General features: G+C 40.4%; 1 protein-coding gene across 4 annotated transcripts; it reads left to right on the plus strand.

Moving 5' to 3' along the window:
- Positions 1 to 2557: 2557 nt before the first annotated feature.
- Positions 2558 to 13697, plus strand: LOC122647857 (serine/threonine-protein kinase Aurora-3-like). 4 transcript variants are annotated; one of them, XR_006330983.1, is made up of 8 exons: positions 2558 to 2617; positions 2730 to 2852; positions 2938 to 3180; positions 3279 to 3374; positions 4137 to 4351; positions 4504 to 4576; positions 4652 to 4946; positions 13669 to 13697. XR_006330983.1 is itself a non-coding variant. In XM_043841160.1 (7 exons), the coding sequence occupies exons 1-7, from the start codon at positions 2597 to 2599 to the stop codon at positions 4751 to 4753; spliced, it is 873 nt and encodes a 290-aa protein (XP_043697095.1). In that variant the 5' UTR covers positions 2558 to 2596; the 3' UTR covers positions 4754 to 5053. The 4 variants fall into 4 exon arrangements, 3 of the variants coding, with proteins under 3 accessions (XP_043697095.1, XP_043697096.1, XP_043697097.1); XM_043841160.1 differs by lacking the exon at positions 13669 to 13697 and having other exon boundaries at positions 4652 to 5053; XM_043841161.1 differs by lacking the exon at positions 13669 to 13697 and having other exon boundaries at positions 4176 to 4351; positions 4652 to 5053.
- Positions 13698 to 24521: the final 10824 nt, after the last annotated feature.

A 24521-nucleotide genomic window follows, 5' to 3' on the forward strand; every position in this document is an offset into this window, starting at 1 on the left:
ATTAACTTGGTTTCTGTGTTTCCAAATAAAGTATGAGGTGATAGCCACAACACTGAAAAACCCAATTGCAGATGGATTTGTTAGATGAGAGAGAATAGAACAAAATCCAAAAGAAAATGTTGAGTAGAGGCAAGATTGAGTCGATTAGTCATAAGACCAGGTCTAGAGACCCAGATTCTAATAGGTATGGTGCATGAAAAGAGCGCATGCCACACAGCTTCCTGTTGAGAATTGCACATAAGGCATAGGGGTCAATCCTACTCTATTTGGCTGGATGATGTTTGACCGGAATACCACTATGAAAAATAGCACCACCATTGCCGTTTACTCAGATGGCGATGTTGTCTAGTTCCTGTCAAACCTCAAGTGTTCGTACTGATGTCTCATTACTCTTGTTCTAGATCCTCTCTCATAATACTAATGATGGGGGAAATGTACAACAAGATGATGAGATGCAGATGGTGTCGATGGCGATGCTGATACCCACCTACCAGAGTTCCACCACATCAGTATATGAAGGTAAACCGAAATACCGATGAATGTTGAAGCCGTGCAAGTGGAGTAATTGCATGATGAAGTACAATTGATCAGTGTGAAGTTAGATCCGTACCACGATCGAGAGATGTTCGTTTGAGGGACTAGCGCTGCATAGAATGGTATACGGGCAATGTACACAGAATTGCAAACAAGTGGTGTATACAGAATGGTACACGCATTGACAATGGTGTACACAGAATGATACACGCACTGCGGATGTATCATTAATGCGACCGAACATGGTGGATGACAAGGAGCCGATCATTGATACAAGCATCATTATCCTCCAATATCATTGGTTATGGTTTGCCCAACGTGATCTCAGGCAAGTTTATGCTCGGAATTATCCTCCTATGCCTTAAAAAAGACAAAGGGAGTAGGAGGCAAATGATACACCATATTTCATCCAGCCAATCTAGAAACGACATGTGGAATGACTTGGAGCCCAAGAAAGCTTAGGCATGCGTTAAGCCCAATCATCACACGGTTGGTAGTAAAAACCGGAACGAACCATGTATCTGAAAGATGGACCAGTATGGACACACTGGCGGTTTAGAGGGATCAAGGTGGATCATGACAGCTAACCACCATCAAGGGTAAAAAAAAAACAAAGGAAGAGCCTAAACCACTGGGCACTCCCATGGTAATACACCAGAGGCCCTGGTCTTCCACGAGGGAGGATTCCAGAAAGATTCTTAACAATAAAGAAGTAGAGTGAGTTCCGGTGAGAGGGGGATTTCTTCGTTCTACATCCTCTGTGACAATTTCCATTCTAGAATTGAATCTTGCAGGAAGCAAAATGTAGCAGATTTCTTTGTGCAACAGATTCGTCAAACACACATAGATACAAGACAGAGGTCGTCCCTGCGTCTGACCTCTCGCAGCTTCGCCTCTTGGCAGGAATTGGCGTGTAGAGAGCTTCTCATCACAGGTGGAGTAATAAGAAAGGAGAAAAAAAAAATCAAATTAGATTACAACCGGATGAGACGGTGATTTTTAGTTTTTACCCCTACAGCCGGTCAAATCGATCATTTCGAATGGATTCGGCTCCTCTCCTTGAAGGAGATCTCCCAATGTGGGGCCAATGAGGCACTGAAAGTTGACATCTTTCATATTCTCATCTAATGGTGAGAAAAAAAACCCGGTTTTCAATTAAAAAAAACCCAACTCTTGGGAGACCCGACTCCTCCTCTACCCAAACCCGATGGACATGAATTGAAAAATCCTCTCATTTTCGGATTTCCCCCCTTTGTTCGTATCATCTTCGTCTTCCTTCCTCAGCAGACGCAGACGCTGACGCTACTCATCTCAGAGTGAAGAACCTTCTTCCTTTGCTGCGACTCCTCTCCGCTCTTCTGCAAAGCCCTATTTTTCCACTCGGCTGCAACTCATTTTCGCACTTCGTCTTCCTTTGAGCAAACACGACTCAATTTCGAACTTCTTTGGAAGAGCACTTGAACCATAGCTTCTGCCTGCGACTCCTCTCGCCTCGAATGAAGGTTTGCTCTGGTAAGCACTCGAAACCTAGCTTCTTGTTTCTCATGTTCTTTTTTTCGTATAAACATGAGATTCTGGGATAAATCACTGTAGGGTTTTCCTAGTTTCGTCAAGGATCTCTTTCATTTCTTCTTACGGTTTTGCAATTAAACCTGAGAGTTTGGGATATATCACTGTTAGGATTGCGGTGTGTCGAATTATGAATGCATCCTCGTATACTCTTACCTTGATCCGAATCATTTGATTTTATCTAGTCGACTTGATTTTTGCTTGGTTCCTTTTTTTTTTTTGTTTTTTAAACTGTTGGATATTAAGTTTCTTAACCTGGTTGATAGATATGGAATCATTTTTTTTTTCTATTCGAATACACTAAAATGTTTATGTAGATAGGTGAGTCTTTAGCTCATTGGGAGATCTCCTTCAAGGAGAGGAGCCGAATCCATTTCGAATTCCAAACTGTTCAAGGTCTTCAGGTCTTCCCTCCTCTCCTCTTTTTTACGGGTTTACCGTTTACCTGCTTGCATCTCGTTTGAAGTTTCTCTGCAAGTTTGGGATTTAGGAGATGAGCAGATCAGCAAGTATGGTAAGAAGGATCTAATCAAACATTATTGTTTCTTTAATGGGAAAGGTTTCTAGGGATCCATTAGAATTTTAGATCAGATCAACAAAACCCTCAAATGGTTTCCCAAATTCAGGAACCCAATCGGAATAAGGAAGAACAACAGCCTTCAAAGAAATGGTCCTTGCAAGATTTCGATATCGGGAAGCCTATTGGGAAAGGAAAGTTTGGGAGAGTCTACCTCGCCAGAGAGAAGAAGGTAAAACCCTACAATTTTAAATTAGAATTTCAATTTCAATTCCCTCAATAACTTAATCTTTGTGGTGTTCATTCTGTTTGTATAGAGCAAATGCATAGTAGCACTCAAGGTTATATTCAAAGAGCAGATTGAAAAGTACCGTCTTCACAACCAGCTGCGGAGGGAAATGGAGATACAGAGCAGTCTCAGTCATCCCAATGTTCTCCGTCTCTATGGTTGGTTTCACGACGAAGAACGCATATTCTTGATTCTTGAGTACGCTCATAGGGGGGAGCTTTACGGAGAGCTTAGGAAGTCCGGCCACCTCTCAGAAAAGCATGCCGCCACTGTATGAGTTCTTCCTTTTTGTTAATTTTTGTTTTATGATTATTGTTCTTATCCTACTATTGTTCTAGGGTTTTTTATGATGTTCCTTTTGCGTTGTAGTACATTGCAAGCCTCACGCGAGCATTGGCCTACTGCCACGACAAACATGTAATTCACCGGGACATCAAGCCAGAGAACTTATTGCTTGATTTTGAGGTGCACTACAGAGATCGTCTCCTTCACTTTTTTTTTTAGTCGACATCAAGTAACATATTCATTGTGAAAAGAAAAAAAAAAGATAAAAAATGGCAGCATACCCAGTTGTGAGGTTTAGATAATGAATTTGGATCATTATAAACAGGGGTTTTGGGCTAGCTCCTGTGTCTGTGTATTCTACTAATTGCAATTTTGTGGGATACATTCTAATTATATGAAAAACATTGTTATCCTCCCCCCCCCCCCCTCTCTCCTTGCTTAACTTAATATTTGGAAATTTCAGAGTCAAGTTACAAATCACTGAACAAGGTCTTTATTATTTCTTCTAGTAGTTTGTCTATTTACTATGTTTTAGAATTCTTCAGATGTGATTTTCAGTGTTAATACATAAATGGACTTCTCTTTAGTTAGTACGCAAATACGGATTTGGACCCAACTATGTTATATCAATGTTGATGAACTTTACTAAGTTTGGAAATTGGCATTTTCTAAATTAGATTACCATAAGTGACTCAGTTTGTTTAATGTTTGAACCTAGATAAAAAATAATAGAATAACTACATTTTTTATGGGCATATCTAAGGAATCCAACCTGTGACCAAGTGGTCATGGGTTTGAGTCTGGAAACAGCCTCTCTATGAAAGCAGGGTTAAGGCTGCAAACATTATGACCCTCCCCAGACTCTGCAGTGGCAGGAGCCTCGTGAACTGGGTACGCCCTTTTTTTTTATCTAACGAATCCAATCATATTTTATGTATGCAGGGTCGACTCAAAATTGCTGACTTTGGATGGTCTGTCCAGTCCAGAAGCAAAAGACACACCATGTGTGGAACTTTGGACTATCTAGCTCCAGAAATGGTAGAAAACAAAGCCCATGATTATGCGGTTGATAACTGGACTTTGGGAGTTCTTTGCTATGAGTTCCTTTATGGGGTCCCTCCATTTGAGGCTGAGAGTCAGACCAACACGTTCAGAAGGTAAGAGAAGGCTTCAATTTGATGTTACTGTTTTTCAATCAGGTTAAAATTGATTGGTTGGCAGGGGGATGGCCCATTTGTCAACTAGAAAGAGAGAGAGAGAGAGAGAGAGAGGGGTAGCATACTGAATAATGCATCGGTTTGGTATACAGGATAGTAAAAGTTGACTTGAGTTTCCCTCCTACCCCGTATGTGTCTGCAGAAGCAAAAAATCTCATCAGTCGAGTAAGTCATTCATAAGCAACTTTGTTTTAGTTTATGCCATAAATGATGAAGTGATTTACCTGGAAAAATGTGCAGCTTCTTGTGAAGGACTCCACAAAAAGGCTTTCACTTCTGAAGATCATGGAGCATCCTTGGATCATCAAGAATGCAAACCCAACTGGTACTTGCATTGAGTAGCATTGTGTATTGTTACCTAGGCACTTCAATTCTCTGGTTTTTAGTTGTGCTGACAATTGGACTAATGATATAGATGACGCATCAAATACAGCCAGAACTGCGTAGTAACATTGTATAGTGTCTTTGGTGCTGTAATCTAACTAGCCCATTCGGGATTCGTATTTCATGTATTGGCCCTTCAACTATTGAGTTTGTCTTCAAATCATTCTCATTTACCTCACTCTTCGAGGCTTCACATTGTCCTTTTAAAGAATCCAAATTTTAACAAAGTCTTATGCTCATTGGTGGCCCCATTTGTCTTCATTTCACATTGCAAGTTTCTTTTTCTCTTATTTTTTTCCTTTAATACGTGATCAATATCTTTCTAGAGATTAATTGTTGAATTGGATTGTATAAGATACAACTCGAGAACTAGTAATTTCAGCCATCAAGAAAGAAGATTTCCATGGTAAATGTTAGCCAAAATGAGGATGTTGAAATGGACGAGTAAGTGCCTTGTTAGTTAATTAGTTCAGAAGGGCAAATTAACAACTGTACCAATAGATTGATTAATTATGAAGTTTTTTTGTAAGTTAGGGTACTTATTATGGTCCTTTTACCAGTTCATTGCTCATTTGGGGTAAAATTTACGTATGAAATGGGTGTAGGTTTCTCTCATCATATAGTGCTACCTGTGTCTATTCATGCCTGCCAGACGGCTAATTAGTGCACCCTGTGACAGTGTAAACGTCTTTTAGCTGATAAAAAAAGGCATACAAACTACAAAGTATGTGTTACAGACAACCCCATTGACGGCTAAAAATTGGAGGCTTCAAGATTGTGAGATCCATTTTATGCCAAAGATATTAGGTTCTGAATAGCACATTAAGAAAGATCTGCTTGATAGAGCCAGAAAGAGTTGTCCTAGGCCCTAGAAAACAGTGGAAATAATGAGCACCCAAAAAGGGGAGGGGAGGTGGGTGGAGAACGATGCATTGCTTCTATAACAGAAAATTTAAGCATGATGTGGGATAAATTATGTTGAAGTTGTGTCTTGTGTCATGTCATTGCTGCTCTCTATTTTAGCAGAAAACTTTAATTATGTCACCACTGTCTCGGTGAGTATTTGAAGCCATGTCATGTGGTACCTCGTCTCTTTTTGTTTGCTCAAGAAGCCTTGAAATCAAATGGGTTCATAATTTACCCTTTTCCAAAGACTATGAGAGAACCTTCTTTCTACACAACTCAAGCAGTGTCATCAGTCGTTGCTCCGTAGGTCCAAAATCCTCCAATATTGTTTGATACCTGATATGAAGTTGCTGGGATATGATGAATTTTTTTTTTAAAATAAAAATTGACACTCTTCTTTGTTTCCACTTTTTATTTCCCTGCCATTTTCCATTCAGGCAGGAACTTGAGCAACTACCCCAAGGGGGTAGCTAAGTTGGCAAGGACCAGTGCCTCACAATCATGAATTCAACTCTCCTTGGGGACCTACCTATCAAAAAGATAAAGACAAAAAAAACAAAAAGGAACTTGAACATTGGTTATTTTTGTGGTCTGTATGGATTTATGCTCTGTACCTCTTCTGAATAGTTTGTTTCTGCCTGTGTTGCTGTTTAGGATGCTTGGAAAACTACTCTGCTTTTGAGAGTGAAGCAAGCAGTGAAGGCCAAAGAACTGGAAGAGGATGATCTTACTTGGATATCTTTTCTCTTGTACTTCAAGATTGAGTTTGTATCGAGTAATTTCATTGTGTTTAACCAGATTGTCTTGTGCTTGATTGCAGTGCCCTGCAACTCAAATATAAGTGATTTAGGATTTTACTCTTGTTTGGAGTGTGTGTAAAAACTATTGCTTTCATGTCAGCTCTTTGGTTGCCCATTCTGTTTATAATATGTTTCTCTTGATAATGGTTGTTTCTCTTGATAATGGTTGTTTGGAAGACCATGATGTGCCTCCAAGGATTTGACGCAATGGGGGCTTGGAAGAGGATGAATCACAGATCTAATATTAACCCTTTTTGTAACAATCACTCGTTATAGCCACTGAAACAATTAATATAAAATAACAAAGAGAGGAGTGACTGATTCAAGACTACGACCTCCTAAAAGCTGAATATTTTTTTTTGTTTGATCCTAAAAGCTGAAATAGAGTTTGATTCATTCTTATCATGGTATTCTATACAACCAAGAAGAAAGTTTGAATTATTACCTGCTATTTAGCAAAGGGGGAAAAGAACAATCAAGAAATTAAAGTTCGAAGTTTGCTCGCTGTCACATCAAGCTTCTTAAATAAAGTAATTAACCCATAATCCTCACTATTATAAAATGAAATTGTTCGAGAGTGTAATTCTAGTTGTTCAAAAATATACAAAGAGATCCAAAAGACTTGAAAGATGAGAGGATCCTAATTGATTGTCCTGCAGCTCCTTAGACGCGTTTCCACACCTGTATGTTAGTCAATCCAAGAGAGAAAACATATTTTAACCCTTTGAGAAGCCTCTATTGAATTGTTTGTGTCAACACTATCTATTGCTAGCAAGAGAAAGTTCGTATTATACAAAATGCCAAAAGCCCATCCTGACATATTTAGATTTCTGTTATGATGTCCTGCATAGATTAAAATAGGTTCCATTAGACAAGGAATATTAAAGTTTGTGACAAGGGTTAGATGCATTACCATTCTAATTGGAGAAGTATTCCTTTTGCTCAAATATGAAAACGAGATAAATGTACTTCAACAATATATCGGTTGGTATTGTCAATAGTAGTCTTTGGATTGGGAACTGTTCCCATCATAGTAATTTGGTTTCTATGTTTCCAAATAAAGTATGAGGTGATAGCCATAACACTGAAAAATCCAATTGCAGATGGATTTGTTAGATGAGAGAGAATAGAACAAAATTCAAAAGAAAATGTTGAGTAGAGGCAGGATTGAGCCGATTACTCATAAGACCAGGTCTAGAGACCCAGATTCTAAAAGGTATAGTGCATGAAAAGAGAGCATGCCACACAGTTTCCTGTTGAGAATTGCACATAAGGCATAGGGGGTCAATCCTACCCTATTTGGCTAGATGATGTTTGACCGGAATACCACTATGAAAATTTCTCCATAGTAAGATAATGAATTTTGGGTGGATTTTTAATTTCCATAGGATTCTCCACCAACGAGATGTAGTAAGGTGGTTGCCCCGAACTATATTAAGATTGGATTGGGTTTGAAGATATTTAGAAGCCAGTTTGGTGGAAAAAAGGTCAGTCAAAAATAGTTTGCACCACCAATGATCAGGTCCTTGTGAGAGGAGGACGTTGGTGATTCTGTGAGCAATGCGAGGGGCAAATTATTTAGGAGAAGGTTGATGTTTCAATTGAATGACTCAATGAAGGAAATAATTTTAGTTGGGGGTTGACCAAAATGAATTTTGATGACAAAGGAGGGTTCGTGTGAGAACCAAGGACCAGTCCAAAAGAAAATATCTTGATCTGATCCTAATTTTTGAGTGGTCAAGCCTTTAAGAGTGGGGAGGATGTTAGCAATGCTATTCTAGGTTCAGGAACCTTTTCTTTTTAGGGAAAATGACATTGCCACCCCCTGAGGTTTGTATTAAATGCAGAGTGACCCCTTGTGTTTCTAAATTATACAACCACACCCCCTGAAGTTTGGTTAGTTGTATCAGGCAGCCCCACTCCGTTATATCATTCCCGTTAAGTGGTACGGTGTTGGTAATTCATGACTTAAAATGATTAATATACCCCTAATTACTTAATTTTTTCCTTTTTTTTTAATTTTACCCTTGAAATAAACTTAATAGGACCCATCACCATCCCTTCTTCTTCTTCTTCTTCTCTGCAACCCCACTGGCCCCATCACCTGCAGCAACCCAACCCACCCACCCCTACCCCCTGCAACCTAAACCACCACCACACCCCTTCCTCCCCTCCCGACTTGAATTTGCTTGAACAAAAAAGATGAAATTACACCCTCCCATGGGTTTTGCATAAATGCTAGAGCTCAACTCTTGGAGAACAAACACACACGAGAGAGGGTATACATTGATGTAAAGAGATCGATTGAAGATGAACAGAGAGAGCTGAGGCTATTGCTTGAGCTCTGCAAGCCTTATTTCCTACTAATCCCCAAAAACATTAGAATTAAATTTACAATACTATCCAACCTTCATCTTCAACCTAAAATACCCCACTCCTTTCCTGCAACTCCTCTGGATCTAGCTAACATCTTCCAAGATCTTATTCCAATTAAGAGAAAGAAACAACCCTAAAATTTATTAAATCCAGATCTCAGAAAAATCTGATCTAATTAAACCTAGGAGTCTCTGTTTACAGAATTTTCCAGATCCGACCAAAACCTTCACCAGATCATACTCTGACTCACAAGATCTCAAGCATTGATGAAGAGAAGTGGGAGGTGCAAGCGTTTAAAGATTGACGATTCTGATTCCTAAGCGTTTAAAGAGAGTGGATAGTGAAGGAGGAAGAGGAGAAAGGTGAGTAGGAGGACAGGATGGTTCGTGCCTAGTTGATTTCTAGTATAGTGAGAGGGTCGAGTGGGTGGAGAGGGACTTGGGCCATAAGGTTGGGTTTCTTCCATCTCTCTGCAATGGCCTTGACAAGATCCGATTTGGCATGGAATTGAGACCTGGATATGTACTTAGGGGAGTAGTAGGCACAGTCGAAGAGCTCTGTTAGAGAATAGTATTCCAGGCAACCGGTATAAGACTTGACAGAATTTGCTTGTATGTAAATATATATATACCCGAATGAAATAACAAAATAAATACAGAAACAAAACAACTTACAGTACAACGATGACTGTCTTCTTGTTTCTTCCAAAACAGCAAGTAGGAACACAAGTGGAGTCGTACAGAGAGTACTTTCCTTAAGGTGTAATCAGAAAGGAAGAAGAAGAAGATAAGAAGCAAACAGAATGCAGAGAGCACTGGAAACACTCACCCGAATTAATTCTTGAAGCCCAAAGCCCATTTGCTTTTATAAGCCCACTAGTACCTGTACGTATAGGATGTGTCTCTACACACCTGTACATGTACACCCCATATACAGACCCCTCTACGTATAGATGTATAGGTAGGTGTACAGTACATACCAGGTCCCTACGTATGGGTGCATGTACTTCACCACGGCTACGGCCCAGCTCGGCTCGGCTCGGCGCTCGCGCATGTGTGAAAAGCACCCCGGACCCTAACCTCACACATGGGACAAGGGAGACTTCCCTTAGAACCCTCTATCCCTTGTAAGCTACATGAGCTCATATTAGCTCACTTTTCTACTTTTTCCTAACCAATGTGGGACTAAACTTGAAGAGGTTCTCATGCCTTTTCAAGTTTCCTTACAAGATTATACAAGAGGTCCTTGGTTCAAACCACCATGCACACACATATACAAGTGTTTCCAACAAAATCAAAACAAAGTGGAGGGAAAGGGTTTTTCATATTTGAAACTTATATTTCAAAAAGAATATTTCAAAAAAAAAGAAAGTTTTGAAATTACTTTTTGAAAACACAAAATCCAACAATCCCCCACAAGTTTCAAAATATCGATAAAACGGAACAGACTACTGAGTAAAATTTAGACATAGTAGGACACATCGTTGGAGATGTCTTGCGGACTTGAACCTACACTAGGTCTGATGAACTACGCTACAGAGTACGGGTGAAGTTAGACTTCTTGAACCTTTCCTCTTCTGTGTAGCTGGCTAGCTCACCATCCATATCCTACTAGTCGACGTTCGGACCTCGTCTTAAATATAAAATTGGACATTATATGACCTTGTCCCCTATCTTGTTCTCATGAATGTTTAAAGAGTTCGCCTTTTAAAAACTCTTATCGGTAGGCGGCTCCACCCCCTACATTCATTTAGGTTAGTCAATGTGCACCACAGTTAACACACCCCCACATTTCGTAGGATTCGACTAATTAAGAGTCTTATAACTCAACCTCTTTTCATTGTGGTGGTACTACTTTACCATTTAACCAGAATGAGCAAATACATAGTAGTACTATACAGGTCTCCTAGTGACTTCGTTTGTACCCTTTGAACCTAATTCAGGATTAGTCCTCTTCACATAGGTTGGGTTTCCATCACATGACCTATGACACAGGCCTCAAGCTCATTCCTTTAGATGCTTCATTAAGAAGTACTGTAGGCATAGGTTTTGTGAACACATCCGCAAGATTCCTTTTGGATTTCACATAGTCGATAGCTATCGTCCCTTCACTTATATATTGCCTAACAAAATTATGACGTAGACGTATGTCTCATTTTTCCATTGTATACCCTATTCTTTGCTTTTGCTATAGCTGCCATACAATCACAGTGAAGTGAGATAGAAGGCACCGGTTTTGGCCACAATGGAATATTCGTCACAACATTCCTGAGCCATTCGGCTTTAGTTCCTGTCTTTTCTAAGGCAATAAATTCAGCTTCCATGGTGGAACCTGTACTACACAATTGTTTTACAGATTTCCAAGAAATTGCTCCACCACCGAGCGTGAATACATACCCACTAGTTGCTAAGGATTCATTCGTATCTGAGATCCAATTAGCATCACAATAACCTTCTAGTACAGCCAGTATTCTGCTATAATGAAGACCATAATTCATCGTACCTTTTAGGTACCTCATTAACCTGTTAATAGCATGCCAATGCTCTTCCCCAGGGTTATGAGTGAATTGACTCAATTTCCCAATGGCCAAAGCAATATCCGGCCTTGTGCTATTCATCAAATACGAAACGGAACCAATAATCTGAGAATATCTCTTTTGATTAACTGGTTCACCCAAATTCTTTCGTAAATGGCATCCCTGATCAAAAGGTGTCTTTATAGCCTTTGAATCAAAATAACCATACTTCTTAAGCATGTTCTCAACGTAGTGAGCCTGAGATAAGATAATTTCTTTCTCCTTTCTGATGATTTTTATTCCAAGAATCACATCAACTTCACCCATGTCTTTTGTATCAAAGTTAGACACCAAAAGACTCTTGGTTTGTTTCACTATATCCATACTAGTTCCCATTATCAACATGTCATCGACATAAACTAGTATAAACACACCCTTTCTTAATGAAATTTACTATACAAACATCTTTCTGCATCATTGACCAGAAAGCCATTGGATAGTAGTATAATATCAAGCTTTTCGTGCCATTATTTTGGTGCTTGTTTAAGTCCATATAAAGACTTCACCAATTTGCACACCTTTTGTTCGTGTCCAGGAATACTACAACCTTTCGTTTGTTTGATATAAATCTCTTCCTCCAAGTCACCATTTAAAAATGCTGTCTTGACATCCATTTGGTGTATCACCAAATTATATATAGACGCTATGGCCATCATAACTCTTATAGTAGTAATTCTGGCTACAGGAGCAAAAGTGTCAAAATAGTCAATATTTTTCTTTTGTCTAAAGCCTTTGACCACTAGTCTTGCTTTAAACTTGTCAAGTGATCCATCCGCTTTTAATTTTTTTCGGAATATCCACTTAGTATCTAACACCTTAGATCCTTGTGGCAAATCAACAATTTCCCAAGTATGATTGGATATGATTGAATCCAACTCACTTTTTATTGCTTCCTTCTAGAATACAGCATCTTGAGATGTTACTGCTTCTCTATAGGTAACAGGATCCTTATCTATTAGATAGACAAGCCAGTGAGGTTCATCATTTATTAAATAAATGATCCAATCATGTCCGTAATACTTAGATTTCTTTTGTCTTTTACTTTTTCGTAGTTGACTTGTATCGTCATCACTTAACTCTTGACCATCATCAATTGCATGATCATCATTTGACACTTCTTTTTCTAACATCGAATCACTACAAACTTTGTTATTAGCCAACTGATTTGACTTATAAGGAAAGATATTTTCAAAAAATTCAGCATCTCTGGACTCAACAATGTCATATTCTTCACATACACCTTCTATGGTCTTTAGTACCATAAACCTGTATGCATTACTGTGCATTGCGTATCCTATAAATACGCTATCAAAAGTCTTAGAACCAAGTTTCCTTTTCTTTGGTTCAGGTATTGCTACCTTTGCCAAACAGCCCCAAACTCTTAAGTGTTTAATGCTAGGTTTTCGATTGTGCCATAACTCGAAAGGCAACATACCCATCTTTTTGTGGGATACTCTATTGAGTATATAACAAGTCGTTAAAATAGCTTCCCCCCACATTTCAAGAGGTAATCCCAAACTTACTAGTAATGAATTCATCGTTTCCTTTAAGGTCCGATTTTTTCTTTCGGCTATGCCATTCAATTCTGGTTGATAAGGAGCAGTAGTTTCATGTATGATGCCATTACTTTCAAGAAAATTAGAGAGATTAAAATACTCTGAACCTCTGTCAGTTCTAAGTCTTTTAATTCTCTTCCCAAGTTGATTTTCAACTTCCGCCTTATATGAGATAAATGCATTATACGCTTCATCCTTTGAAGCAAGCAAATAAATCATAGTATACCTTGAATAGTCATCAATAAACGTTATCATGTATTTCTTACCACCTCTTTATTCTAGTGACTTAAAATCGTATAAGTCACTATGAACAAGATTAAGAAGATTACTTTGTTTAGTCACAGACTTATGTGGCCTCTTGATAAATTTGGCCTCAACACAGGTAGGACACTTGTCCAAGGAGGGTTTGATGTTCCCATCAATTAATCCCAACTTACAAATTTTATTAATATAAGCAGCACTACAATGTCCTAATCTAGCATGTCACATATCATAAGAACCAACAAAGTAAACAGAACTAGATACTTTATTCATAACATCAGAAACACTTAATACAAAGAGCCCATCACTTAGGTAACCCTTTCCTACAAATACATCATTCTTAACCAATATCATCTTGTCAGACTCAAAAGATAATTTAAACCCTACCTTGTTCAAGAGTGGTCCTGACACCAAATTCCTCCTTATTTCGGAAACATGAAAAACATTGTCCAAAATTAATGTCTTTCCCGAGGTCAATTTTAAAGTTACTTGTCCCTTGCCGACAACAATTGAAGTATTAAAATTTCTCATAAATACCCTTTCACCTGTGATAACCGATGAATACTTGGAAAACATACTTCGATCCCCACTGATGTGCCGAGTAGCACCGGTGTCGATAATCCAATCTTTAGGTTTATCAACCATATTCACCTCGGTTACCATAGCAATGAAAATCTCGCTTTCAATGAGATTGATTTTCTTCTCATTCTTTTTCTTGTTTCGGCAATTCTTTTTCAAATGACCTGCTTTGCCACAGATGAAGCAATTACCCTTTTTCTTCTTGAAGCTCTTATCCTTCTTAGTTTGAAGGCTCTTCTTAGATGGTGATTGCTTCCCGATTTCCACAAGGTTCGCTTTGAGTTTAGTCAACCCAGTTACCTTGTCAACCTTATCCTTTGCTCTGTTCCTTTCCTAAATTTTAATTCGGACCACAACTTGCTCAAAGGTCCATTCCTTCCTCTTATGCTTCATAGCCACTTTGAATTCATTCCAAGAGGAAGGTAATTTTTCAATCAAGGAACTGGTAACAAAAACTTCAGGCAAGACAATATTCTCTTTGGCCAATCGTCCAACAAGTACTTGGAACCTGTCAACCTGAGGAGATATTTCTTCTCCATCATTCATCTCAAAATTGAGAAAATTTGCCGTCACATATTTGCTGCTTCCCGCATCTTCAAGAGTATACTTCTTGGAGAGCGCTTCCCAAATCAGATAACCAAACTCAAGTGAATTGTAAACATTGTACAATTCAAGAGAGAGACTGTTCAATATACGATTTTTGCACTGGAAGTCTGCCTCCACCCATGCAAGCCTCTTTGCCTCAAGTGCAGCATCATCACTTTGGCTCGGTTTGGATTCGGTTAAAGCAAACGCCACCCCAATTTGAGTCAAAGCTAACAGCATCATTTGTTTCCAACGTTTGAAATTTTGACCATTGAACTGGTCAATTTTGTCAAACTCCGAAACAATCCTCATTTTCTCCATGGACGGTTGAAGAGCACTCATGGAGGGCACAACATTAGTCGGATGACAAAACATGGTAGGCAACACTGGATCGGCAGCAACATTTGGATCTGCCCCATTAGTTGGATTTACAGTAAGTGCATCTGAACCAGAATCAGTAGCCATGTCTTATACCTATTCCACACCTTAAGCTTGTTAGAGAATAGTATTCCAGGCAACCGGTATAAGACTTGACAGAATCTGCTTGTATGTAAATATATATATATACCCGAATGAAATAACAAAATAAATACAGAAACAAAACAACTTACAGTACAACGATGACTGTCTTCTTGTTTCTTCCAAAACAGCAAGCAGGAACACAAGTGGAGTCGTACAGAGAGTACTTTCCTTAAGGTGTAATCAGAAAAGAAGAAGAAGAAGATAAGAAGCAAACAGAATGCAGAGAGCACTGGAAACACTCACCCGAATTAATTCTTGAAGCCCAAAGCCCATTTGCTTTTATAAGCCCACTAGTACCTGTACGTATAGGATGTGTCTCTACACACCTGTACATGTACACCCCATATACAGACCCCTCTACGTATAGACGTATAGGTAGGTGTACAGTACATACCAGGTCCCTACGTATGGGTGCATGTACTTCACCAAAAAGAATACATCATATGAACCCACACCCGCCCCGCCTCGACCTCGACCACAGCCACGGCCACGGCCCAGTTCGGCTCGGCTCGGCGCTCGCGCATGTGTGAAAAGCACCCCGGACCCCAACCTCACACATGGGACAAGGGAGACTTCCCTTAGAACCCTCTATCCCTTGTAAGCTACATGAGCTCATATTAGCTCACTTTTCTACTTTTTCCTAACCAATGTGGGACTAAACTTGAAGAGGTTCTCATGCCTTTTCAAGTTTCCTTACAAGATTATACAAGAGGTCCTTGGTTCAAACCACCATGCACACACATATACAAGTGTTTCCAACAAAATCAAAACAAAGTGGAGGGAAAGGGTTTTTCATATTTGAAACTTATATTTCAAAAAGAACATTTCAAAAAAAAAGAAAGTTTTGAAATTACTTTTTGAAAACACAAAATCCAACAAGCTCTGCCTTGTCGGAGGGAGTTGTAGGAGATCGAGTGACGATGAGGATGAGAAGACCACTTACGAGAAGAAACAAGAAGCGAATGAAACCTTTGGAGTAGTTCATCTCTCCTTCTCTCTGTTTGAAGCTTGGAGCACACAGAGAGAGAGAGTGACCGTATTTCATAAGCGTTTAAAGATTGATTTCTGAAAACTTATCTTGGACAACACGGACAATCTCTGTTTGCATAGGCTTTTGAAATCTGACCTGAACCCACCTCTTGATATAAATCAAAGGAAAATTGCCTGAAAACTTTAACCATTTCATCTCTCAATTACTCATTTGAGGATTTAACAACCAAAAGATCTCTACTTGCAGAGGGATTTCTGGATCTAGCTAACCCTTACCAAGATCTTATTCCAATTAAGGGAAATAACCCTGAAATTTAGGAATCCAGATCTCAAAAAAATCTGATTCAATTAAACCAAGGAATCTTTGTTTACAGAGAATTTCCAGATCCAACCAGAACTTTCACCAGATCATACTCTGAACCCCCACCCTCCCCCTATCTGGCCGAGATGCCTCTGTCGGAATTTGAAGACGAAGGTTGAAGAAGAATGTTGAATAAGAAGGGTTTTTGTTTAAGAAGTAAAATGAAAGTCGATAGTTCCTCCCTTGCAGATCGCCGAAGAGGACAATGATTTCTGGAGAAGAAAGAGGGTTTTGTACATAAGGGTAAAAGGGTAAATTTGAATTTTTTTCATTGAGTATTAATAGGATATTAGAAGAGGGCAAAATTGGCATTTAAAATATATTATTTAACACCATCCACTTACCGTCCACTCAGGGGTGTGGCTGTATAATTTAGAAACACAGGGAGTCGTTCTGTATTTAATACAAATCTCAGGGGGTAAAAATGTAATTTTCCCTTCTTTTTATGGTGTGAGGGTCAAAGAGAGATCTTTTGTGAGAGTATTTGGCCCTCAGACATCTGGACCATAAGGATTGTATCTGTATGAAGTCTCCATCCTAACTTAAGAAATAGAGCCTTATTATGGGTAGCAGAGTTGCGGAGGCCTAGTCCTCCCTGTGTCTTAGAAGAGCAGATTGTTTCTCAAGATATCATATGGAACTTACAAGCTCCTTCTCTGTTTCCATTCCAGAACCTCAAGCAAACAGAGTCAATAGATTTGCAAATTTTAGTAAAAAATGCAAAGCATAACATAAGATAATTGGGGATAGCAGCAAGAACTGATTGGGTGAGGATCTTACCCCTTGCATAGGATAAGGGATTAGCTTTCCAGCATGTCAATTTATTTTTGATTCGTTGTAGAATATGATGAAGACTTGTTGATTTGGATCAGGTGTGAAATAAATTAGTTCTCAAGTATAGCACTTACTGGGACATCTCCTTAATTCCAAGGATCTTGGAGAATCTTCTGCGATCGTCTGCAGAGACATTTCTACTAAAACACACATCTCTTTTCTCCAAATTAATATATTGGCCAGATAAATGTGAAAAAAGATTCAGAATATATTTTATAATTAGGATGTAATCTATTGTAGAACAACAAAAAATAAAGGTATTGTCAGTAAAAAATAAATTTGAAATTTCTGGAGCATGTAGAGCTAATTTGATACCTTTAAACATGTTGAACTCTTGGTAAGCAGATAGAAGTTTGGACAACACTTCTATAGCTGTTATAAAAGGTACGGACTAAGGGGACAACCCTGTCTGATTCCTCTGGAAGGATCTGTATAATCGAAAAAACTACCTTCTAATTTGATAGAGTAGGTCACTAAAGAAAGAAGATGGTTGATCCTCTGGAAGGATGTATATAATCGAAAGAACTACCTTCTAATTTGAATTGTCAGATTCCTCTGGAAGGATCTATATAATCGAAAGAACTACCTTCTAATTTGATAGAGTAGGTCACTAAAGAAAGAAGATGGCTGATAAAGTCACCAGTCCTCAAAGCCCAAATATTCAAAAAATGGCTCGGATGAGACCCTATTCAATTCTATCATAAACCTTTGCCATATGCAATTTTAGAACTATGAATCCTTGTTTACCTTTCTTCTTTTTGAGAAAGTGAAAGATCTCCTGGGCTAGTATGATGATATCGAAAATCTACCTTCCAGGTATAAATGCTGCTTAGAAAGGGGATGCAAAGGAGTAAAGGAGTCCTTTGAGCCTATTAACTAGTAGTTTAGTGACGATTTTGTAAGAAACATTACATACTCTAAATGGCCTAAAGTCTCCCACCCTAGTGGCATCATCTTCTTCTTTTTTTTTTATCACACAAATGGGGGTGTGATTGGTGCAAAAAAAGCGAAGTTTAGAAGAAGAAAAAATCAGAGACAAACCTACCGATATCATGCCTCACAATGTTTCAAAATATTTGGTAAAAACATGTTTGAAAGCCATCAATGCCTGGTGCCTTGTAAGGTCCCATAGAAAAACAATGGATTTAATTTCCTCATCATCATCATGGGAAGCATCCAGGGGTGATATAATTAGGTGTCCACACTGTCGCGCGCGCTCCCATTGGCCCTGCGCGCACGTAGTGGCCACGCCCCCACAGATAACTCTTGCTATATATATATATATATATATATATAGGGAAAAAGATCCTTGCTAGGTTGCATGCAGCCTACACCCAGTCATAGGACTATGTGAAATGACCACCCCGCCTCCCTGGAATGAAAAAAAAATCCCAGTAATGTTCATGCCCTTGCATGTGCAAGTGTTGGGCCACGCAGCCTGGCAATGATTGTCTTTCCAAATGTTTTGTTGATGGCCAAAACATAAAATATACTAATTGTTGGCGTAGAAAACTGGATATGTCAGATTTGTGTGTTGTGCATGCCTAATAAAACAAGGTAAGAGACACAAGAGAGGTCCGGAGTGGTCTTCGAGGGGAGTTCAGATTTGCTACCCACATGGGGACGAGTGGGGATAAATCTGACCCCTTCATAGGGCATGGGTCCCACACCCTAGAAGTGGGACCCACATGCCCATGGAGGGTTCAGATCTATCCCCACCCGTCCCCATGTGGGTAGCTGATCCAGACTCCTTTGAGGGGACCCTCCAATGCCTAAGTCAAGTTTCCAAGCAACAATGATACGGGCAGGCAGAGCGATAATGTAGAAAGCTAGAGAGTAGTGAGTTGAATCCATATCTGTGAGATTTCCCCATATATTTATAGCTTGGAATGGCTGGGTGGAAAGAGGATTATGTGGGAGAATCTCTATATGGAAGGTTTCCTTAAACTATCTGGCAGTGGAGTTCATCTCCTGATAAGAAAGTGCTCGAATAGGAGGGTGATAGAGATAGAAAATCTTAGTCGAGCACAGTAGTTTCGTGTCTTGTTATAACTGGTTTGGCCACGTGTTGATTGCCTATTGGTGGGCCATATTTAGGTGAATCAAGTGCCCCACTAAGTTTTTTTTTTTTTATCTTTGTCAGCCTTGTATTCGAGCACTTTCCTACCAGGAGACGAACTCCACCACCATACGGTTTAAGGAAACCTTCCATATAGGGACTCTCCCACGTAATCCTCTTTCCATTTTTATCTCCTACGTGGATTCAACTTCCTTTTAGAGACACCTACCTTAACTAAACTCTCAACACCGCCACCCAGCCATTCCAAGCTATAAATATATGGGCAATCACATAGATATGGATTTAACTCACTCCTCACTAGCTTTCTGCATTATCGCTTTGCTTGTCTGTATCATTGTTGCATGAAAACTGACTTAGTCCCCCTGGAGACCACTCCAAACCTCTTGTGTCTCTTACCTTGTCTTTGTATCTAGGCACAACATGCAAATTAGATAGATCCAGTTTTCTATGGTAACAGTTTGGCGCCATCTATGAGAACGACGGTAGAGCAATCATACAATCCTTCTTACCATGGTGAGAACTAGAGCTACGAGAAATCCTCCTCGCAACCCAACCTAACCACCGTAAGGGGGTAACTCACCTCCTACACTCACAGTTCCCCATAGAGATCCTCTGACAGACCATGCCAGGAATGGATCCGACCTCCTAGATCTGCAAGCTCTGGACACCAGTGCCCGACTAGACAACCTTTAGAGGCAGATTCTTAATACGTCTAACCTTCTTAGAAACATTGTCAAATAGATCATCTGGACCATTGATGTCATGCTCCCATCCCAATGTAATATATATATACTGCCACATAGGGGGTGACTGGGACAACACGTGTCATCCCAACACCTACCAGGATTGCAGATACAGTGTCTCGAGCCACAGTCCACTCTGTCATTGTATACTGATAACAAAAAGGAACGTACCAAAATGGAATAAATCATTCCAATTACAGAGTTAGCGAAGTGAAATTTAATTTTAATAACATGTGAAATTATGGAGCATCGGTTCTCTAATGATAACACATATACATTATCAGTGTTCGTAACCATTCAATCTCTCCTATAAATAAACATACAGTTTATACATGATTGTGGAATGAATACAAAAATTAAATAATAAATAATTACCCCCAGGGGCACCAATCTTGGGTGTACATCTACATCCAAGTCACAGCTACCGGCCCTACTTGATTCGCACCTAACGGTGCTCATCAAGAGCAGTACCTCCTGCATATCAACTGAAAAGGGGTTACACAACGAGGTTAGCTACACTAGCTAGTGAGGGAGCAAAGGGAAATGCACACGCATGCATACAAACAATATCAATATCAGAATGATGCATGCTAATGTTAGATTCATTTTCCACCTAGTACACAATTCTATCGGTCAAGTGTATGCTACTGTGGTAACTCAGGAGACACTGAGGGTCACTTATCCTATCGCCCCAGTGAAACTTTAATTATCACGAGGGGACCTACGCTGGTAGAAGCCATCATAAGGGAACAAGCATCCTAGCCACAGATATACTATATGCAGGTCCTATCATCCCGAGAGGTATTCCAGGTGCAACAACGTCCCATTGCATCTAGTACCCGGGTACTAGCACGGCACGGCACATACAGTTTAGAATGACATATAGCAGTTTTCACATTTAAATAAATTGGGGTTTCGGCATCGGCATACCTGACACCGTAGCCCGATACAATGGTGAGCATACTACCACATTCATAACAATTGACATTTGAAATAAACAATGCAATGCGCACAATGCTTATATTTATATAATAGTATGCCTAAGATTTCATATTATATATAATCAAACCCAACAAAATCACCCAGAACCCAATCACCTAACACGGGTGTCGCCGTGTGTGGTTGACATGAATCGCACCTGGGCTCCCTGCTATCCATCGAGTTGGGTAGCTTAGGAGTACAAAAAAAATCATTAAAGCATGCCTAGGTGGGTCCCATGCTAGGCCCCCAAGGTTAAAATCAAGTTTCGGCCAAGTCAACATGAGCGGACTCACGAACGGTTTCAGCAGAGGTGAGTCCGTCCCTGACTCTGTTCAGGCCAAAAGGTAAAAACAGAGCGAACGGACCTACGAGCGGATCATTTTACTTGGATCTGATCGTGCATTCGTTCGACACCTGAGACACACCTAAAAGGGAGCGGATTAACGGACAGATGTGCTTCTTGGGTCCGCCCTTGCATCCGTTCGATCCCTGAGATATACCCGAGAGCAACTAGCCTTGGGCGGATGCAACAGACTTGAGTCCTTTCGTTCACCCGTCCAGGTCATTTCACGGGTTTACACTGGGCAGGCTGACGGACGGTACCATGATTGGTGGATCCGGTCGTGCGTCCGCCGATAATCCAGTCCGAGATTTCAAAAGGCTTTTTGGTCAGCTTGAAGCTTGGAGCACCTCAGCACCTCAAGGTCATGGAGGGGGTGTCTAAGCCTCCTTAGGGTTACTAGAACCTAGGTTCACCTCTTGGGTCCAAGATCCTTCAAGGGTTTGGTCTCAAATTAGTCCAAGGGTTAGGTTGCAAGGTTCAAAACCAAAGCTTCACCAACCATAGCTGCAATGCAGCACAATTAGGTCTCAAATGGGGTTTGGTCTGCATTAATAAGATTCCCAACTTAGGGCCAAGCATCACCTGGAGTCCCAAGTGGAACCCTAGGTTAGCCCTAGCTCAAGAAACCTTCAAAATACAAAATGAAAATGGAGGGAGATACCAAGCTTGGAGTCTTACCTTGGTGAGATTCTCCTTCCAACCATCCTTTCCATCTCTCCTCCTCCTCTTTCTCTTCTCCCTTGGATCCGGTCAGCTTGGGGAGGAGATGTGGGGCAGCCAGCCATCTTGGCATAGCTCCCATCTTCTTCCCTTCCCCTCCTACTCCTCTCTTACTTCTACTTCTACTTCTTCTTCTTCCTTCCTCCCTCTCCTCCTTTCCTTGTCTCTTCTCCTCCACGGTTTGCTTGGGAGGGAGAGAGATGAGTGAATGAGAAGGGTTTTCTTATCCTTTAAGGGGTTAGATGGGTCTTAGGTTGTGTTTGGTTTAGGCCCTTAGAATGTAGTTTAAATGGGCTTTGGGTTAGGTCTTAGGCCATGTTTGGTTCAAGTCATAGACCCTTAGGTCTATTTAGTCAATTAGGACATGTTTGGGGTGCACCCTAAGTCCATAGGACTTAATTGTCCTCTAAGGTCTGTTTGGTTTTAGGTTAGGGTGTATAAAACCCATTTATCCTTTAAGTTAGGCTTTGTGGGCCCACTTCATAGCCCAATTAACCAAACAATGGTAAGGGTAGAGGTCCATATGGTCCAAAGGTCCAATTATAGTATCCGGGACACGGGGATGTGGGTCCCATAGGAAAATTACCACAAAGGCAAGTAACAGCACGAGCGGATTCAGTACAAGTGAGTCCGTTCGGGACTCCGATGCTACTGTCAAGGCCCAAACTTCAAGGAAAGTTGCGGGGCTTTGGCCCACACTTCCAGGGCTTCAAGGGGGTAGTTATAATAATATCTCAAGTCTGAGGTTACAGGTGTTGACCAATGCCACCGTGGCATTGCCCCTTAGGTAAAGGTCTAAATTGCCCCAGGGTGTAGGGGTATATTTGGAGTGCGGGTGTAACAATTGAGCCCTCGAACCACTCTATACATACTCAGTGTAATGTTGGTGACAACCTCAACCAATCAAGCTCCACCAGCCCTCGATGCAAATTATCAAACCGTGCCACTCAACATGGCCCAAGAACCAGAGAAGCATATCCCCAATAGGATGCAGTTTGCCCTCTGGGGGCTCTAGCCGAGTTCATAGAGGTTGAAGGAGCGGAGAACGACGAGGCCGTAGCCCACCTCGAGTAGGGCCTTCCAAGCGGACAAGAGATGAATGCTGACAGGAGGATGTAGAAGGCTTGAATCCCTTACTCAGGGAGCTCAATGAGAAGGTGTAGAAGGTGATTTGTAATCAGGCAGGTATAGACGAGCTCAACTTCTCCAACGAGAATGCACTCTCGAATGAGATCATGTGGACTCTACTACCCACAAGGTTCAAACCACCAACCTTCGAGATGTATGACTGTATTGGAGACCCAATAGATCATCTCATCTTTTTCAAATAAATGATGTTCTTGATCGGAGCACCAGACCCAATAGTTTGCAAAACACTCCCTATAATCTCTCAAGGGACCGACAAGAATGTGGTTCACACGCCTCCCCCCAAGTCAGTGAATAGTTTCTCAGAGCATAGTAAGAGTTTCATCATCAAATTACAGAGCAGCAAAAAGTATCACTCTGATGAATTGCTTTGTAATTTCGTTAGTCGATTTCACTGTGAAGCTTTGGAGGTCGAAGATCTTGACCTAGTAGTCGTCATTGCATCTTTGCATAGTGGCGTAACCAATCACAACCTCTTACGATCTTTGGCGAAGAAAGGACCTAAAACATAGCCGAGTTGTTGGCTCAGTGTGAGAAGTAAAACAACATGGCAGAGGTGTTGCCAGTGTAGTGCGACTAGGAAAATGAAAAGTCAGACAAAAATAGGTTAGTTCGAGATGATAATAGAGCCCAAGATGACCACAGCATGAGGGATTGCTCAAATCAGCATTCAGACCATAGTCCTGAAAGAACCTATACCCCTCTCACCCATCGGAGGTCAAAAATCATATACCAAATAAGGGACCGAGACATGCTTAGATGACCTGATAAGATGAGATCCAACCCAAAAAATCATGATCCAAGCAAATATTGTAGGTTCCACAAAGACCATGGCCACGACACCGATGATTGCAAGCACCTAGAAAGAGAAATTGAATGTCTTATTCAAAGGGGTTATCTCGGTCGTTATGTTCAAAGGAACGACCGAATAGCTGATCAACCATGACAACAAGAAGAATCAGACAACAAAAAAGAAGGGATGATAAGGAGATGTTCGAAGGTATGTTGACTGCAGGGACTAACAATGTTGAGAAGAGCAATGTCGAGACTGATCAAGGACCCCAACAAATAGAGACCAACGTAAGGAAATGAGTTGACAACAACACCCTTGTAGGAGTAATCACCATGATCAGTGGACCCATCATCGCAAAGAGCTCATCTAATAGGAAAGTTAAAGCCCATGTCCAAAGTATCAATGCCACAAGTGGTCGAGAAAAAAATGCTAAGATGAACCAAATCATCTCCTTCACCGATGACGACCTTAAAGGTATCCAAGCCCCTCACAACGACTCAATTGTAGTAAAGATGGTTATTGCTAACTTTGAAGTGCAAAGGGTCCTCATAGATAACGGTAGGTCGATCGACCTA

Source organism: Telopea speciosissima, unplaced genomic scaffold, assembly GCF_018873765.1.
Source record: "Telopea speciosissima isolate NSW1024214 ecotype Mountain lineage unplaced genomic scaffold, Tspe_v1 Tspe_v1.0237, whole genome shotgun sequence".
Lineage (NCBI taxonomy): Eukaryota > Viridiplantae > Streptophyta > Magnoliopsida > Proteales > Proteaceae > Telopea > Telopea speciosissima.